At 42.1% G+C, this 20,089-nt stretch overlaps 1 protein-coding gene across 6 annotated transcripts in view; it reads left to right on the forward strand.

Annotated features, from left to right (window-relative positions):
* The window catches only part of CSNK1G3 (casein kinase 1 gamma 3), a 92,580-nt gene extending 87,624 nt beyond the window's left edge, over positions 1-4,956 (forward strand). For 2 of the 6 annotated variants that reach the window (XM_042787765.1, XM_042787768.1), the window contains exons 14-15: positions 1,252-1,344; positions 2,644-2,754. In XM_042787765.1, coding sequence (XP_042643699.1) covers positions 1,252-1,309 — 58 coding nt within the window. In that variant the 3' untranslated portion in view covers positions 1,310-1,344; positions 2,644-2,754. Of the gene's footprint in view, positions 1-1,251; positions 1,345-2,643 lie in introns of all 6 variants that reach the window. The other 4 variants (XM_042787764.1, XM_032984032.2, XM_042787767.1 and 1 more) reach the window with 2 other exon arrangements.
* Positions 4,957-20,089: the final 15,133 nt, after the last annotated feature.

A 20,089-nucleotide genomic window follows, 5' to 3' on the forward strand; every position in this document is an offset into this window, starting at 1 on the left:
GAGGATGGGTTAAAATCTTCTGGGAAGGAAAGCAAGAAAACCTAAAGTGTTTTTGAATTGCACAGCAGATCCAAGTAGTTCTAGATATTTAAGACCTGTCATCTGCTGTTCTTTGAGACCTGTTCTATATAAGCAAAATGAAGTTAAACAGTGAAGAGTGAAAATTCTAGATTGTTTTTCTAGAATATATGCTCAAGTGGTTCCAGAGGAGGCCATGAAGATGATTAGGGGGCTGGATCACCTCCCTTATGAGGGCAGACTGAGAGTTGGTGGTATTCAGCCTGGAGGGGAGAAGGCTCTGGGGAGACCTTATAGTAGCCTTCCAGTACTTCAATGGGCCATACAGGAAAGATGGGGAGGGACTCTTTATCAGGGGGTATAGTGATAGGATGAGGGGTAAAGGTTTTAAACTGAAAGAGGGTAGATTTAGATTAGATATAAGGAAGAAATTCTTCCCTGTGTGGGTGGTGAGGCGCTGGCCCAGGGTGCCCAGAGCAGCTGTGGCTGCCCCCTCCCTGGAAGGGCTCAAGGCCAGGTTGAAGGGGCTTGGAGCACCCTGGGCTGGGGGAAGGGGGCCCTGCCCGGGGCAGGGGGTTGGAACTAGATGGTCTTTAAGGTCCTTTCCAAACCTAAACCATTCTATAATTCTATGAATATAAATTAGCTGTCTGCCACACTTTCATCTTCCTACAGTTACTTACCTAACCTGTGTTCTGTATATACTAAAATTATGAATCAAGACAAAATTTTTCTGTAAGCTTTCTGTGAGGCCTCCTAGTCTGAAACAGGTGGAAAAGTGATTTGTTGTCACAGTCCAGAGTAAGATGTCCTCATTTATAGGATCACGGGATAATTCACAGTGAAAGGGAGGGAGCACTGTAAAATGTTGTATTTCAATATGAAGTTTATCGTATATACTTATATAAAATATTTGGGAAAAGACTGAGGTGAGAGAAGAAAGATTAAATTAAATTGGGTTCCATACATCTGCATATAAATTTAAAGCTTAAGTAATAGTAGATGTTAGTGGTTGTAGACAGATGCTAAGAAAGAGGCTTAGTAGTTATTTCACTTGCAGTTGGTGGCTACAAGCATTCAAAACATTTATGTCTCTTTTAGAAGTACTTTAAAGTTAAAAAGTACAGTCTGTTTCTGCCAGCTGTAAAAATATTTATCTATGTTGTTTCCCCTACTAAGTTTTAATTTTGGGCTTCCTCTCCATCAATAACCAATGTTTTTTTCTACTGAAAGTTATGTAACTCTCAGAGCAGCTCTGGTCTGCCTCTGCCCACTGCTACTTATTCAGTGACTGAGCGACAGGGTGCCCTTGGATATTTTGAGAAGGTAACTTCTGTCTCCCCTTACTTTGGATGTTGTTCTCACCCCCTGTAGAACCTTAATTTTAGACCTTTATTCTCCTTTGTTTTCTAATGTTTTCCCCATTTCCCATATTCCAAATTAAATTAGCATGATCACTTTTGAATTTTAGTGACATAAAATTCTTGGTGAGTTTAAGGACTTACAGATAGGCTATCGATGCAGCACCTTTATATTTTCAATTCTGTTGTACTTCATCGTTTAAGACAAGACCCGTGAATGTACAGCACTGCAAGTGAGAATTAAACAACCAAACTGCAGAATTCCATGGGGCAAGCTCTGTTAATGTAGAAAGCTTGCATGTTTACTTTTGATTGCAAATTGTAAATACTAAGTGGAAGCTTTATTTTTAAAAGTAGTGGTCAGGAGCTGGGAGTTGCGTAAGGCTAACATTACATGCAAATGAAAATTTTTTATTAGTGTATTTGTCGCTTTCTTCTTTAGTTTACTTTTGAAAATACTTCATGAACTCCTGCAGTCCTTATCTGTATTATCTAACTCCCTCCCTCCACTTCTACCTTTTGTAGTGTTTCTTCAGTTACTTTCAGATGGTTTGTATTTGCTAAGTGAAATTCACAGTATTTGTCAATTTTAGTTTCCTCCATGTAGTATGCAATAAAGGAGAAGAAAGGATGTCAGTATAATTCCATATACTTAAAGCTGTAATTTTTCACTGTAGTAATATCATCACAGCACTGTATCAGAATAAATTGTATTGTTGATGAACATTTTTTTTCTAAAAAAATAGAGTAATAGCCTTGGGGAAGGTTTTTCCAAGTTCTGGTTGACAAAGTAAGCTCAAATTGTGTTTTTTTGTTTTTTGTTGGTTTTTTTTTTTTTTTTTTACGTTAGTGACAGTAATGTCTTCTGTGCACAGTTCGTGACACAATCATAAGCTTCTGTTTGGCATATTACAAGTTATTATGAAAGAGTACTCAGATTATGGACCATTCCTTATTCTTACATTTTTAAGTCTGCTTAAAATGCCCATGTTTTTGATGCCCTCACACAATACTCTAAATAGCTATTTTTATTATATCTTTTTTAATTTGTTACTTTTTTTGAAAAAGAGGTGAAATGTGTCAAAAATCTCTACTTCAGTTTCTTTCACTAATGATAAATCAGTCACCTGATAGAGAGCTTAATGTGTTCCTTGTGGTGCTGGCTATACCTGAACTATATACTTCAAGTGAAGCAAACACAGTAAACAGAATATAGTTTTGTGATTTCTTTTCATATGATATGTAATTCATTTCACACCTGCAGGTGCTGCTGTTTTTTCAAGCGGAAGAAAAGGAAAAGCATTCAGCGCCACAAATGACTAGAACCAAGCAGAACATGGGAAACTGCTTATTTGCTCAACTGCTGTCTTGTGATCTTAAAAAAATACAAGCAACAAAAAACCACTCTGTAATGACCACGTGTTTTCCAAGGACTTCCTTAGAAACACTGTCATGCCTGTGTGTTATGATTTGGTTCTCCTGCATCCATCTTTTTTTTCCTTAATTCATCTTTTCTGAAAGCTTTAAGGTTTTGTCAAATATGAGTGCATCTTTGACCATCAATAAATGGACCAATGAAATGGTACAAATGAACAGTATCTTCAGCAAAACTGAACTTAAAGTATTTCTCCTGTCCTAGGAAGTATTAACAGTGTCGTAGCTCAAGACATATGTCGTAAATCTGTTAATTGAGTTTGTAGCAGTGTATCAAAAGCAATTTTCTTCAGAAAGGCAGAAGAAAAATACAGATGCACAGCCATGTAGAAAAATAATAAAATACTCAGATTTATTTTCTGACACTTGCAATGATTATTTTTTTCTTTTCTCCCTGTATTACTGGTGATACTGTAGTCAAATTGTATCAGCATTAAACCCTGTCTGTGGTACTGTTGTACAGTCACTGTCTAGAGATACTGAGAAGGCTGATTTAACTGTTGACTGTTGTCTAAGTGCTGCTGATACTAATGAAGATAAATTATTTCCAGTAACATCTGGGTTTAAAAACCTGCTTTTGTTATGCCTACAGTGGAACTGCAGTACAGTGGTAATGACAAGAGAGTTTGTACAAAGAATACGGAAGTTTATACAATTTAAGTTATGCTTCCAGTAATGCCAGTAAGATTTAAATACTTTCAGAAAAGATCCACAGAGGAATTATAAAAGAAGAAATAAATGTGAATCTGGTTAAAATGGAATCAATATTAAAGCCTATATGTTCACTGAAGTAATTGATTGACAACATCTTTAACTTGCAAATATGAATGTGCCATGTAATATTAGATATCTGTAAATTATTTTACTCTTTGATTTAGAAAACAAATGTGTTGGAAGTGAGTTACACTTTTCCCTTCTCTGCACACTAGCCTATAGCATCTAAAATTTACTGAGATTTTTTTTTTTTTCCCCTGGAACTTTCTTGTCTTTCAGTGTAATGTCACTACTATAGTAGGATGGCAAGGATGTATCAGGTACTTTCCCACAGTCTAATTAAGTGCCTGCAGTATGAACAAACAGTTCTGTAGACTAGGCAGCTTGTTTTCTAGTTTTCAGAAATATATGCTTCTTTTAAAGCCATAATGACAGAGGTGTGCTTTTGTCATGTGTAGCTGCCAGTTATTGAAGAAGGGGTGTGAAAGATGGAAGTGACTAAGCAGATTCGTTGACCAAAACTCAGATTATCTCAATTTTTTTTTTAATTCTTCTAAAGCTAATTAGCATTTTTTTATCCACACATGCCTTTTGGCATACTTATTTATTTTTGGTCTGTTTTGTGGTAGCATTTAAAATGTATTTTGAAATAAATGCACACCTTTGAATTCATTATTGCATTTACAAGTTTTTGAATTGTGTTTTTTAATTTATTTTTCCTTAACAGCCAAAAGTTTATTTTGTTGTTTGGATTATGTGCTCATATGTATACTTTGATCTTTGTCCTGATTACTGTTCATGTTCTTAAGTTTTTGTTTTAAAAAACCTGAACTTGGCCTCTAAAAACATACTGTTTAACAGGTCATAAGTTTCTACTCCACAAATTAGTGGTATTATCTCAAATTCATTAAGTTACTTCTTTGTTTTTATTTGAGCTGAAAAGGTAATTACTTGACGACATCTGAGAACACATCCTTCTCTTTAGTACTTTACCAAATTTGTTGCTTCATAAGATTTGTAAGTACATGTAGTATGTGTATTTCTCAAACGCCTGAATAGTTTTATTCTCAGAGGTTTTTGACCTGTACAGTGTTTGTATGATCTGAACTCCATACACATAAGAAGAAAATGTGTATATTATAGACTTAAAATATTTGAATATATAAAAGCTGTTTATTGGCTGAAATGATCAGTATCTAGGCACTTGCTTTTCAACAATATTTTTTTAAGTGTTTGATTTCAATGCTGAAGAACATTTTCTTCTAGCAAAGCAAAGTGGTCTAGCAAAGCAAAGGACTAATGCAGGTATGTTCATGTTATGCCAATACGATTTACATTTATATCCTTTTTCTTGTCTAAGCTAATGAAGTGAATATTGGCTGGATATCTAAAAATAAAATACATCCCTGTTTAAATGTAAGACAAAGAAATAAAGATAGTTTTTTAAAACTTGCCTTTTTGTCTTTTTTCCTACAGTCCTGGATTAACTAATGGAAGCTGTTTTAAGAATTGCTGAACAGTTTTAATTTTGTATGGCAAGGAACTTGAAAGCATGTTACTTGAAATGCTACCTCAACATTGCAGTTATAGTTGTTTGCTTAGTTAACAGGTGTTATTGTTATTGGGAACAATGTTAATAGGGAAAATCTGTTGCTAGACTTCTAGTTAAGATTTCTAGCACTTTTATTACAGGTGGATATTTTTGTTTGCTTGTCCTCTTACAGATCTGCAGAAATACTGGAAATATTTTTTTTTTCAAGTTTATGGGTTTTTTTTTCATTCAAACTAAAGTTTTCCTCAGAACTTCTTTTTAAGACTTGGAATTTTAACACCTGAGTGCTTAAAAAGGCACTCCCAAGTATTTTTTTCAGTAGCTTTTTAGGAGATCTTAGTAGCTTTCTTGAAGACTATTTCAAACATGAAGATTGCAGAATTTATTATGTCAGAATTAAGCCACTTAAGCCACAGAATTAAGCAGAGCTTCATTGATTGTTTTATCAAATTAAATAGCATGTTTTCTGAACATATACGTTCCTCTTTAAGTTTTCAAGATGAGTAATAGTAACTGAGGTAGTATAGTTTTAAGGAAGTATTCAGTTCTCAGATACTTGATTTTTATTTTTCTTTTAAGATAGGCTGTTCCATATCTTATTACCACACCTGTTTGAACCTTAGTCAAATTACAGCTTCACTGAATATTTATGGGACTTCCTGCGGTGACACATACTATAATACAGAGTGCGTACGATACTTATTATGTCTTCACACAACTTGCCTCTGAAATATTATCCTGTCGTCATTAAAGGCTACTGAATCTAAAAGTATTGTTTAAGAAAACAAAACAAAGAGTCAACTCTCCAACTTAACTGACTAGTTTGAGATGCACATTATTTTTCAGATTACACTTCTGTTTTCTTTTGTACTGAAGAGCACTTTAGTGTTTAGCGAGCCCTGACTGTTTAATGCTTGGGTTTTTGAAATGGACAACTAAAAATACAGAACACTCAAACTGCTTTGTAAAGATTTGAGTGATTAAGCTACTGTCATGTTTGTGGCAGAGACTAGTATTTAATTTTTGGAAAGATGTTTTGTACACTGTAGATCTCTACCTCAGTGCTCTGAGCTTCTCTATTGCCTGGAACAAGGAATTCATGGATACATGGCCTTTGGTGATAATTAGATACTCACAATTCCATGAAAACTTAAAGCACTTGATGGACTCAGTGAATGATAAGGAAGCAAGGACCGGTGAGTTATGATTATTGTAGCTGACCATTTTTTATTTCTGTTAATCCCTAAACTGCCTTTATTTTTTTTCTGAAAAGCCTTAAGGATGTAAGAGTTGATTGAGGACTTGTAGATCCTGTACTGTGGTCTAACTACGTTGTGTTTGAGGCTTTGGAAAATCACCTTATATTTGTGATGCTAAACTGAAAATATAGTGCTGAAAATACAGGTTTTTGTCTTTATTAGGGAATACAGGGTTGAGCCTTAGATCTTTCAGTAGTGTTCAAGAACATTGAAAATCAGTGCTATAATGGATGGTGTAAAGGGATTTGTATAAAGAAATAGGCAAGGAAGGAGAAGGCAGTGGGTTAGCTCTTTATGTTAGGGAATATTTTAATTGTGTAGAGCTTGATCATGGTGATGAAAGGTTCAAGTGTTTATGGGCAAGAGTTGGGAAAGGGCAACAAAGCAGATATCATGGTGAGAGATGGTTATAGACAACCCAACCAGGATGAAGAGGCAGATGAAATAATCTGCTAGCAACTGGGAGAAGTCTCACGATGGCTAGCCATTGTTCCATGGAGAACTTCAATTTGCCAGATATCTGCTGGAAATACAGCAGAGAGGAAACAGCATAGGGGGTTCCTGTTGTGTGTGTAAGATTGTTCCTGACACAGCTGGTGAGTGAGCTGACTAGGGAAGGTACTGCTCTGGACCTGTTTGTGAACAGAGAAGGACTTGTGGGTCGTCTGGTGGTTGGAGGCTGACTCAGGGTGGTGTTTGTGCAGTGGGGACAAGGGGGAGCCCCAACAGAAACGAGCCCAACCCCATCATTGCAGCTCGATACAAGATGGCTGTCGACAAAAGGGCTGGCCTGCCTGCACAGGCCAGCTCTTCTTTCCAAGGTCCAGTGTTTCAGCTGGGTGCACAGCACAAATCTTCAACGCAGTGGCACGTGCTGTGCTCTGCTGCTCGTGGCGTGCGTTGCACTGAAGCGCAGCAGCCCTCCCTCCACGTGAGGGGCGCTGGCTGCCCTCTCCTGCAGAAGCCCCGGCTGCAGCCGTTGCTCGGGAAGGTGACTCTGCAGAGGTGCGAGGCAGGACAGGGTCACTAGCGCCAAGCTCTGGGACAGCACGATGAGGTCAGGGTGGCGGTGGGCTAGTGAGGGCTTTCAGTCTGCTCCACGAGGTACCAAATCTGGTGGAGCACATTCCAAATGTTTGTACGCCACTGCCCGCTGTATGAGGAACAGACAAGAGGAGCTGGAAGCTTCGGCTCAGTCCCAGAGCTATGACAGCGGTGGCCTAAGTGAGACTTGGTGGGAAGAGTCCTGTGACCGGAGTGCTGTGATGGACGGTTCTAGGCCCTTGAGGAGAAACGGGCAGAGCAGGCGAGGCAGAGGGGTAGCGCTGTGGGTAAAGGAGGCGTTGGGCTGCTTGAGACTGGGGGGGACACGGTTGAGAGCCGCTGGGTAAGGCTTAGGGGCAAAGCTAATAAAGCAGATGTTGTGGTGGGAGTCAGCTATAGATCACCCAGCCAGGATGATGACACTGACGTATTAGTCTCTAAGGAATTAAAGGGAAATCAGACCAGTTGCCCTTGTCCTTATGGGTGACTTCAAGTTCCCAGATGTTAACTGGGACTGTCATGCAGCAGATCAGAAGAGGTCTAGGAAACGAATAGAATCGGAGAATGTTTTGGGTTGGAAGGGACCTTTTAAAGAACATGCAGTGCAATCCCCTGACCTAGGCATGGAAATCTTTCACTAGATCAGGTTGTTCAAACTAAATCATGCTGAAGACTTACAGGGATGGGGCATCCACAACTCTGCAGACAACCTGTTCCAGTGTCTCACCAGCCCCATGTAAAATACTGTTTTCTGTCAATCCAATCTAACCCTATGCTCTTTCAGTTTAAAACTGTTGTCCCATGTTCTGTCACTTAGTAAAATGTCTCTCTCCACCTTTCTTATAAGCTCCCACTAAGTATCGAAAGGCCACAGTAAGGTTTCCTGAGACCCTTCTTTTCTCCAGGCTGAACAGCTCCAACTCTCGCAGCCCTTCTTTACAGCAGAAGTGTTCCAGTCCTTTGATCGCTCTCATGGCTCTCCTCTGGACCTGCTCCGACGGGTCCAAGCGTTTCTCATACTGGGGATGCCAGAGCTGTGCTGAGTGCTCCAGGAAGTGTCTCACCATAGCAGAGGAGAGGGGGAGAATCACCTCCCTTGACCTGCTGGTCACGCTTCCTTTTATGAAGCTCAGGATACGGTTGGCTTTCTGGGCTGCAAGCACATGTTGCTGGTTTACGTCCAATTTTAATTCCACCAGTATCACCAAGTCCTCCTTCTCTTTTCTCAATCCCATCATCCCCGTCTCTGTACTGATCGTGGAGATTGATCTGACCCAGGTGCAAGTTGTTGAACTTGGCCTTGTTGAACCTCATGAGGTTTGCACGGACCCACTGCAAAAGTCTGAATTTCAGAGTCCCGAAGTGCACTGGAGATTACTTTTTGCTGCAGGTGCTAAGGGGAGCTGAGTAGGAAAGATGCTCTCCTAGGTCTGTTGTTTGTAAATAGAGATGGTCTTGTGGGTGAGATGATGATTGGTGGCTGTCTTGGCCACAGCGATCATGAAATTGTTGAGTTTAAAATCGCTGGCAATATGAGCAAAACTGTCACCAGAGACACTACCCTGGATTTTAGAAGAGCAAGCTTTAGGGTGCTGAAGGTATTAGTGTGTAAGGTCCCGTGCGAATCTGCTTTAGAGGGTCTTTGGGCCCAGGTGCCCCACTGGACCTGTTATTTTTGAACAGAGAAGGACTTGTGAGTGATGTGATGGTTTCCTGTCTTGGGCATAGTGATCAAGAAATTATAGGGTTTTCAACTCTCAGAGATGTAAGGAGCGGGGACGGTCATCAGAACTGCCACCTTGGTCTTCTGGAAGGCAATCTTTGGCCTCTTTAGAAGCCTCATCGAGAGGGTCCCTTGGGAGGCCGTCCTGAAGGGCAAAGGAATCCAGGTACACTGAACATTCTTCAGGAAGGAAATCTTAAATGTGCAGGAGCAGGCTATCCATATGTGCCAAAAGATGAGACAGCAGGGAAGAAGGCCAGCCTGATTGAGCAGAGAGCTTTGGCTGGAAGTCACGGAAGAAGGGAGACTTTATGACCTTTGGAGTAAGGGGCAGGCAACTCAGGAGGACTACAGTGCTGTTATGAGGTTATGCAGGGAGAAAATCAGAAGCTAGGACTTAATCTGGCTACTGCAGTAAAAGACAATAAAAGATGTTTCTATAAAATACATGAACAATGAAAGGAGGGCCTTGGAGAATCTCCATCATTTCTTGGATGGGGGGGGAAACATGGTGGTAAAAGCTGATTTGCTTGATGCCTTGTTTGCCTCTGTCTCTAATAGTAAACCCAATTGTTCTCAGGGTACCCAGCCCCCTGAGCTGGAAGACAGAGATGGGGAGTGGAATGAAGCCCCCATATTCCAAAGGCAAGTGGATGGTGACCTGCTACACCACTTAGACACACACAAGTCTATGGGGCTGAATGGGATCGACCCAAGAGTAGTGAGGGAGCTGGCAGAAATGCTCACCAAGCCACTTCCCATCATTGATCATCGGTCTTGGCTAACTGGGGAGTTCCCAGTTGACTGGGGGTTAGTAAACGTGACACCCATCCACAGGAAGGACTGGAAGGAGGATCCAGAGAACTACAGGCCCGTCAGTCTGGCCTCTGTGCTGGGGAAGCTTATGGAGCAGATCATCTTGAGCTCCATCACATGGCATATACAGGACAACCAGGTGATCAGCCCAGCCAGCATGGGTTTCTGAAAGGCAGGTCCTGCTTGACTAACCTGATCTTCTGTGTCAAGGTGACCCATCTGGTGGACAAGGGGAGTTCTGTGTCTTTTGTCTATTTAGACTAGTAAAGTCTTTGATACTGTTTTCCACAGCATTCTCCTGGGGAAACTGGCTGCCCATAGCTTGGATGGGTGTAGTTTTTGCTCAGTAAAAAACTGGCTGGAGGTCCAGGCCCAAAGAGGTGTGGTGAATGGAATTAATTTCAGTTGGTGGCCAGTCACAAGTGGTGTTCCCCAGGGCGCAGTATTGGAGCCAGCTCTGTTTAGTATCTTCATCAATAATCTGGAGAAGGGGATTGAGTGCAACCTCAGTGAGTTTGCAGAGGACACTAAGTTGTGTAGGACTGTTGACTTGCTTGATGTTAGGAAGGCTCTACAGAGGGATTTGGGCAGGCTGGATCAATGGGTAAGAAGTTCAGCAAGACTTAAGTGCCAGGTCCCACACTTGGGTCACAATAACCCCAGGCTTGGGGAAGAGTGGCTGGGAAGGTGCTTGGTGGAAAAAGATGTGGGGTTGTTGGTCAAAGACCAGCTGAATATGAGCCGGCAGTGTGCCCAGATGTCCAAGAAGGTCAATGGTATCCTGGCTGGTATCAGAAATAGTGTGGCCATCTGGACTAGGGAAGTGATTGTCCCCTTGTACTTGGCACTGGTGAGACTGCACTTCAAATATTGTGTTCAGTTTTGGGCCTCTAACTACAAGAAAGACGTTGAGGTGCTGAAGCATGTCCAAAGAAGGGAAACGAAGCTGGTGAAGAGTTTAGAGCACAAGTCTTATGAGGAGCAGCTGATGCAACTGGGGTTGCTCGGCCTGGAGAAAAGAAGGCTCAGGGGAGATCTTATTGCTCTCTACAGCTGCTTGAAAGAAGGTTGTAGCAAGGAGGGTGTCAGCCTCTTCTGCCATGTAGCAAGTGATAAGACAGGAGGAAATGGTCTCAAGTTGCTCCTGAGGAGGTTTAAATTGGATACTAGGAAACAGTTATTCTCTGGAAGCGTTCTCAATCCCTGGAACAGGCTGCCCAGGGAAGTAGTTGAGTCACCATCCCTGGATGTATTTAGAAGACATGTAGATGTGGTGTTTAGGGACATGGTTTAGCGGTGGACTTGGTAGTGCTAAGTTAATTGTCAGACTCAATGATCTCAAGCATCTTTTGCTACCTAAATGAGTCTATGTTTCTATTTTAAAATAAACAATTGCTGCAGTATTTTAAGGAAGTAATGAATATCCAGAGGAATGAGCTATGTATTATGTACACCTGTATGTAATGATAAGAAACTAGGAGGCTATGGAAGAGATACTATTATGAAATCTCTTAGTCATATTTGAGATTATCTCTAAATAGATCAATTTACCAACATGAACTCAGATGCTAGGAACACAGAACTACATTGTTTTGCAAATTATAACATTTTTCAAATACATATTCTTATTTCTACAATTAATGACACATGATTTCTGCAGTAAATATTTTCATCATTTCATAACTTTCTGGTTTTGGAACAGATGGATGAAATAGATTGGTAGGTGTCTATATAATTAAATTATCTATTATAATATATATTGTAGCAAATTAAAAATTGTAATTAACGTTAACTTTAGCTTTTGAGAACTTAGCTTGGCAGGTTTGACAGGTGCTCTTTCTAGGGTATGGTGACATGTCATTTTGTAAACACATAATAGTTGTTTCAGAACCTCTAGATTCATTGCTTAGATCCACGTATAAATGAAATCAGAAGTAGGACGATATCAGTTTGCTAGTGACTTTTCAGGGATTACTTGAAAGCTAAGAAAGGGGCATTGAAGTAATAATTAGACACTAATCTTCTGTTTGTCCAACATTCCTTCACCAGATTGTCATTTTAGTCTCCCCATCCTTTCTCCAGCTACTTATTTTGGGTTTCATGATTATGTACATTCTGAACTTGTGTGTCCACTTCATTCTGAATTTATCTTTGATTGGTAAATCAGTTTGTTTCATCAGCTGTGAATGTACTATCTTCACTCAGCCATGTAGGGTTGCCGTGAGAATCCCTGTTTCAGATTTGTTTTCATTGTTTGGGCCCTCTGTCAGCGAGCAACAGGAATTGGAGGCAGAGATGTAACTAAAGTATTAGTTAGAGGACAGCTAAGTATACATAAATTAATCTGATTTGATTAAAAAACTTCCCTGCATAGACTGAAATCACAATTGAATTAAGCAATCTAAATTTACTGAGGTGTCATGCTTTAAAGTGTCAGGCACACCGGCTGCTGTCTCCTCTGCAAATGGTTTCTAAGGATCCCACAGGAACAAAGTCCAACCAACGCTGGTTGAGTGTTTATTTGCTCCAGAAACAATGGAAATAATGCTCCCACCCAGAAATAACCATTAGGTTTTCCCAATAAAACTGGGGAGAGAGGAAAAGGAGAAGGGAAGAAAGTTGGAAAAGAAGGGAAGAGTTAGACAGAGTAAGAGACAAGTCACCACCCAAAGTCCATGGCATCCCAGTGATCTTCCCTGTGCCTGGTGGTGGTCCGTTCTAGGCAGCAAGATGATGCAGCCTTGTGTCTGCCCTTATAATCTCAATTTCCTACTGCACCACTTGTCTGGGCCAATCATTGTCCAAGTGGGAGAAAGAGCGCTGATTTGTTGGGCCTCTCTGCACTCTGTACCCAAGGCAGAGCAGGCAGCATGAGCAGTGCCAGAGGGAAGTGGAGAAAACCACATCATATCAATCCTCTCCTCCAAGCAGTGAACAGGTTTTCTTCAGGAGACTTGACCTGTCTTTGGTCTGTTTGAGACAATAGTCCCCAAGGGTCCATTCATCAAATGAGGCAAAGCTAAATTTGAAAAGTTTCTCACATGCAGGACAAAATGAGTATGTTCCTACAATAAAGAGTTATTTTCTTAGATTTAAAAATCATACTCTATATCCTGATTGTGCTATACCGCTTTATAAAATAGTTACAAAATACACCTTTTCTGGAAAAAAAAAAAAAGGTAAACTTTTATACTCTTCTCAGAAATACCCAGATGCTCCAAGTGAAATGGGCTCTAGGTGTCAATGACCAGTATAGGGAATTTCAGTGTTTGTTAGTTCTTCCTCCAAGTTGATCATCAGCTTTGTGTAGTACATCGTTAAACAACCTACAGTACTTAAATATCAAATGCTATACTGTGATTTAATAGTAATATTTTATTTATCATATTTCTTTGGTTCATCTAAAATAATTAATTTGTCCCCTGGTTTTGTTAAGGCTTTGGCTAAAGCTCTTCCTGTGAGGAACATGAGAAATGTCAGCTCTGCTGTGTTCTTGTTTGCTTGCATTAGGATTATCCTTCATCTGTGGTCTCTTTACAGGAAGCTTTCTAAGGTCTGTGTCCATTTTGTGAGGGGAAGTTTACTTAAAACAAGACTATAGAGCTTGTAAATCCACTTAAGCAGGTGCACATGAACGGCACTATGTGGCAATAAACTCAAAGTGAGCAAATGAGGGAGGGCACCTCTTTGAACCCCTCTGTGCTGTGGACACCCTCTCTTCCCCCAGGACACCTCAGTACAATATGTGACACATTGGGATGCTCTGATGTATGAAGTGAGTGGGAACATTGGTGTCAATTTGTATGTTAAATGTTAGTAAAGCTTAATTTCGTTCTTAGTCTTTTTAGGTGTAAACAATATAAATAGAAGTTCTACTAGATTCTACTTCCCACACCCCAGGGGATATTATTGCTCACTTCTGAGGTTTGTGCACCCCAGGTTGGAGCCCACAGGCAGAGGAAGCTGAAGTGAGGCACAATCTTTGTGTCCTCTGTGGGAGACCACATTACAAGGCCAGAAGTCTTCTACACCTGGCTCAGTACAAATGATGTCCCCAGCCCTGGCTTATTTTTAACAGTAACAATTTTCTTGGGTACGTTTAGTGTGTTTCCATCTCTGAACCTTACTTGAATTCATGTTCCCACCTTGTTTTACTTCTATATGGCTTTATGCAATCTTGGCAAGTTCTCAAATTAGATGAAAGATCTGAGATTTCTCAGAATCTGAGCTTGATTGTTACAAGAAATCATGTAATTGCTTGTGGATCAGTTGCTTCTGTTTTGATTGGTGAAATATAAATTCAATCTGGGATTTGGCTGTAAAATCAGCACAGAACAACTGGAAAGGGCTTTTTATTGAGACAGTTTATTCCCAGGTGTCTGACGCTCTACTGGCTCGGTTCTTAGTGTGTCTACTTTATGTAGTTTATTGGGTGGTGGGGTCCAAGCCCGTCGCCTGCAGCAGCAGGGTTTGGGCTGGGAGGGGCAGCTGGGATTTGAGCGTGTGGTGGCCCTGGCATGGCCGAAGCAGAAGTTGCTGCCATCATGGACAACCATGGGAAACCATGTGTGCCAGAAGGGAGGCAGGGCAGCCCCCAGGGGTCTACAGAGCTGCTGTGCCTGGCTGCAAGGCTGGAAAGGAGGGAAGCCCCAGCCCTTGTGTGCAAGGTGTCCAGTTGTTTGTGGGAGGTATGTCATGGCTTGGTGAAGGAGCTGGAGAGCAGAAGCAGACTGCTGGAGGCCAGGTGGTGCCTGGCTGTGCTGCAGTGGTAAGAGAGAGGGAGCATGAGGCTCGAAAGCAGTGGCTGTCCCCCCCCGGCTGCACATCTGGGCATCTTGTGGGGTGGTTTTCCTTCAAAACAAGGCCCAGTGAAAATGCAGCAGTTGCTCTCCTCTTATGGCCAGCTCCTTGCTTGCACCTCTCGAGCAGGTGAAGGTCATATCTCTTGGAGCTGGGGTTGTAGTGGAAGAGTAACTAAAACATGCAAAAGAAGACAAGTTAGTTGCCAGCCTTGGGAGATGGGAAAACACCAAAACTGAGCCTTCTTATGGCAAAAGATCAGTGTGAGTCTTGAAGAGGTCTTCTAGGCATTTGAAATGTAAAGTTTAGGCTGATCAAAAGGTTATGCTACAGTTCTGTCAAGTAATGGCCACCCTTGTGTTTTCACCTGAGAAATGACCCAAGGAAAAAATTAATCACTTATAGAGAATCTGTTTTGTCAAGGCATCTCTCAACCTGGAGAAGTAACCTTGAGAACCATCCCTACTCAAGGGGAGATCCTGGCATGCAGCCTGCTGCCATGCAGGAGAGCTCAACAGGCCCTAGGCTGTCCACTATTTATGGAATAAGATGATTGACTTACAGTCATATTTTCATACCAGCTGTATTTTGGCTGATGCATGCTCAAATTAGCCCTTGGTTATCATGTTATCTGTCTCCCCCAAATCCACTTTGAGACAGATGCAGCCATCACAACCAGACACATCTGTTATGACTGCCACTGCTGGTTATCACTTGAACAGATTTATGGGAAATAAAGGTCAGGTCACTTTGGGGGGAGCATACTGACACACTTATGTCCAACCTAAGCCTAACCTCTTTCAGTATAGAACTGTTGCCCCTTGTGCTGTCACTAAAGACTGTGGTGAGAAGTTTCCCTCTGTCTTTCTTATAAGTCCACTTTATAGAATGTAAAGTATTCCCAGAGCCTTCTCTTCTCCAAACTGAACAACAGCAACTTTCAGCCTTCCTTCACAACAGAGGTGTTCCAGACCTTTGATCATTTTTGTGGTCCTCCTCTGAATCCACCCTATTAGGTCCATGCCTTTCTTGTGCTGGGGACCACAGAGCTGGATGCAATTCTCCAGGTGAGGTCTCGCAAAAGTGGAATAGAGAGGGACAATGACCTCTCTTGACCTATTGGCCACACTTGTTTTTATGCAGCCCAGAATGTGATTGGCTTTCTGGGCTCCAAGTGCATATTGCTGGCTGATGTCCAATCTGTAACCCATCAGTATCAAGTCTTTTCTGCAGGACTGATCTCTCTGTACATTTCATTGAATCTTCCTTTTCTGGCTAATGTCCCTGTAAAAGCTCTTCTTCTTCTTTGAACCCCTTGCCAAATTCAGCTGCAACTGTGCCTTAGCTTTTCTAATTCCATCTCTACTCGTTCAGAAAGGTTCCCTGTATTCTTCCCAGGATACACATATTTGATTCCACTGCCTGTGCATTTCCTTCTTACACTTCAGTTTGACCAAAAGGTCCTTCCTGAGCCGTGCTGGTGTCCTGCCTTACTTGACTGATTTCTTACATGTTGGAATCAAGAGACTATAAAAGCCAAAACCTTGAGTATCGCACCAGCTACACAACCAAGCATTTACCTGTACAATTAATTTCCTCCTTCCTAAAACTTTTCCTCTGATTAGAAGGATATAGAAAGCCACTTGTGTTCCTGATCCTTTTAACATTGCTCCAAGGGATGGATAGTCTCTTTTGATGGTCCTAAGTTTCCTCATTACAGTATAGTTGTAGCTTATGTGTAATAGTAGGAGCGAATGGTAATCTGTAAAGTTCATCAGACTCAGCAGCATCTCAGCGAGATCGCAAAGGCAAGCTCCTGGCAGGAAGCCAGGTTCCCTAGAGAAGTTGTTTGTACAGCAAAGGGGTTCTTCAGCTCTTCCCAGTAAGGCATCTCCAATTACTGACACTTCACATGCTTATCTGGCAGCATTGTTTCTAATGCATAGATCCCCTGCTTGCATTCCCAGATGCTGTGCTGCTTGCTGAGATTTTCTGATAACTTAGATTTTTGTTTGCAAAGTTCTAGCTGGGCATACTCCCAGCTGACATCCATTGCTGCCTTCAGGTGTTAAGAGGACTTCCAGATGCTGGACCTCGACCCAGCCTCAGGTTTGGACAACTATTTTAGTCCTTGGAAGGTCTGCCCAGGTAGAGACATCAGCATAGGTAGACTGTAGTGCTGCTGTTTGGGTTTCAGCCTCAGCCTAGTAGTTGCAGCAGGTTGAGACCATTTTCTGTCAACAAGACAGTCTCCTCATAGTTCTCAAAGAAAAAAAAAAAAAACAGCTCACTTGTAAAATGATCATTCTTTTGAAAGATGTCAACCTTCTAAGTCTAATTCCCCGGACACCTCAATTTTCTAGGTAGGCTTGCACAGACACCGGTTACTTTAAGTAACCAACAGAGCTGCTGCCTAAGCCTATTGGTGAGGAGCACAGGATCATCCTCTGCCTCTGTTCCAGATTAGCTCATTGAGGTGGAAGACTCAACCTCTCCTGTCCTTCCAGGATGGGACAAAAGAGCAGCTTGTGATCCTTAGCATCTATAAAGAACTAAAAGGGTACCCAAGCTTGCATGAAAGATGGACCAGAGAAGACATGTTCTCCCAGACCATGGCCAAAGCCTTGTTCCTCAATATTCATTCTAGCTGATCACATCTGCATGAACTTCAGTAAAACTAATAATACATCAGGCAGTTACCTGTACTAGTTCTCAGTAGTAGCTATTTTTATACAGATCATGTGCTAGCTACTGTGGAAGTAGCTGGCACAAACTTGTCCCTAGCTATGTCCTCTTGGCTTGACCAGACACATTTTCTCAGCCCTTCTTCCCCAGTCTGTTGAGTTGAACAGCACTGCAGGGTAACAACAAAGGCCAGCTGATTTTCAACCTGCATCTGCCTGAGCCAGGCCTTCAGGGATGGTCCATCACTTGGAGGAGACCCTCCTTGCTCTGCCAAAACTCCTGTCACTTAGCTCTGCCCACAGGGTCCCAAGGCTTATTGTCCTCACCTTTATTGTTCAAATATTTAGGTCAAGGTTTCATAAACCTCCCAAGGACTGACCCAAATGCTGAAGGGAACAGAAATGATGATTCCCACCAGTTATATATCAAACCTGTCCTTTACGGAAAAAAACGCTTGATTCAGTAGTGAAGGGATTGACTTAGAAGGTTGACAGAAAATTGACTTTGTTCATTTGCTTCCTGAATTTTAAATATAAAATAAAAGCATAACCATCCAATCAAAGAAAGAGGGACAGTTGTATATTTCCCTTTTGTATCATTTTCAAAATGTACTTAGTGTTTTACTTCCAGTTACTCCTACAGACTAGCCACAGCGAGACTTCTGAAATCAGGGAACATCACCTAGGCTGCCCAGGACAGGAGGTGTGCTACTGAAAGCACAGAGATCTTGTTAGGCTAGAGAAGGAGTGGAGAGGAACTGGGCAGAGACATTGATCTCCCTTCAACTTCACAGCTTGGGAAATGCATTTCCACACAGAGCTGGAGAACCCAAATAGAAATACAGGAAGCTGGAAGGTGAGATTCAGGGCATTACATGGTCAGGGCGAAGCAACACCCAGAGGAGGAGCCACCCCACAGACCCAGCAGGCTGGGCACTGGCCGCAGCCACAGCTCTGTCCATCACAAGTCTTGCTCAGACAGGGTCTCAAGTGGAAGCTCCAAAGCCACCACTACAGCAAAGAGGGCAAGAACATTTCTGCATGTGCCCGACTGGATAACCTCCACAATGGGGCACTTTGATGCCCAACACTGCACCCTTTCCTCTTCCTCCCTGGCCACCAGCTCCTACAGACAATGGGACACAGCACTGCCCTGGCATTGCCTGCAACATTTCAAGACAGTTGGATTTATGGCTCTACTCTTGAGTCCAAACACCTGCAGCTCTGGAAATTACAAGTAACAACCACTATTCAGCATCTTCCTCTCATGATGCTACAGCATGTCAAGGCACAGGTGTCAGGCTGTGATGTCACCACCATGCAACACAGGCATCATGGCGATGTTTCAGAACTCCTCCTTGGCACTCACATTCAGATAGTGCCAGTGTGTTGGTGCTTGTCATTTGGCAGGACAGAGCCCAGCTGCCTAGAGAAATGCTTACAGCTAAACACCACTTTGGTCTAACCCTGACAAGAGAGTTTGAAAGGGAGACATCTTCGGGATGGGATAAAAGAGCACCTAGTGATGTTGCTCTAGCATCTATCAAGGACAATAAACATTTCCAACATGCAGTAAAGACCACAGCACCAACAGATTCCATCCTGTTTTCTCAGAGGAGACCTCTGGTGAAGCTGATGACTTTCCTTCTCTCACCTTTCCAAAGAAGCTCTGGAAAATTCTCCAAAACCACGGGTTTCTGTTCATTTGGTGGGTTGATGATATCATCTGCATTGCCATTGATGAAGAAGCCTTCCAAAAGGATGTGCTGGGACAGAGAGGACCTTGCAGAGTTTTTGAAACTGACAACATTCAAAGCTTCTCTCATCAGCTCCACCTCAATGGATTCACCTAAGTGCAATGTGACCCTGAAACATCTGACTTGCTTGATGAATTTCTGACAGAAGCAGCAGCAGGACCTTCTCCTCACAGCAAGGTACATCACTTCCCCTGCACATGAAACAACTCTCAGAAAGATTCTGGCATGACAGCTTCACCTTCCAGTAACATAAGCCTTGGCAATGGAGAAGAGGAGGCACGGGGCAAGAAATGCTCATACATTCTAAGTGCTATAAAGGATTCATTGCACATATCTAATTCTTTAAACATAAACTGTTGACAAAGTCTGGGACTAGGAGTGGATCCAGTTGCACCTAGACTCTTCTCTGAGGAGGAGCTTAGAAAGCAAGGGGGTCCTTTCTGAATATCATGACTTAAAACAGAGGGTCTCCCTGGTGGTTTTGTCTGACCCTGTCCTCTATGCAATAAATAATCAAGTGTACCTTGCCATCGAATCTTGTTAAACCACTGTCACATTTACTATCAAACTTTGCTAAATAGCTGTTTTATATCAATAAACATACTGCTGCTTCTCACAAGTGCATCACTCTATCTGTGACAAGGAAGAAATTCTTCCCTGTGAGGGTGATGAGACCCTGGCACAGGTTTCCCAGAGCAGCTGTGGCTGTCCCCTCCCTGGAAGGGTTCAAGGCCAGGCTGGACTAGGGCTTGGAGCACCCTGGGCTGGGGGAAGGTGTCCCTGCCCGTGGCAGGGGAGTTGGAACTAGATGGTCTTTAAGGTCCCTCCCAATCCAACTCAAGCCATTTTATGATTCTATGAAAGTTAGTGCTCAAATTTCTATTTCACAGCTGATGCTAGTTCATAGTCTGTGCCGATGGGATTCTT

Source organism: Tyto alba, unplaced genomic scaffold, assembly GCF_018691265.1.
Source record: "Tyto alba isolate M040663 unplaced genomic scaffold, T.alba_DEE_v4.0 Super-Scaffold_13, whole genome shotgun sequence".
Lineage (NCBI taxonomy): Eukaryota > Metazoa > Chordata > Aves > Strigiformes > Tytonidae > Tyto > Tyto alba.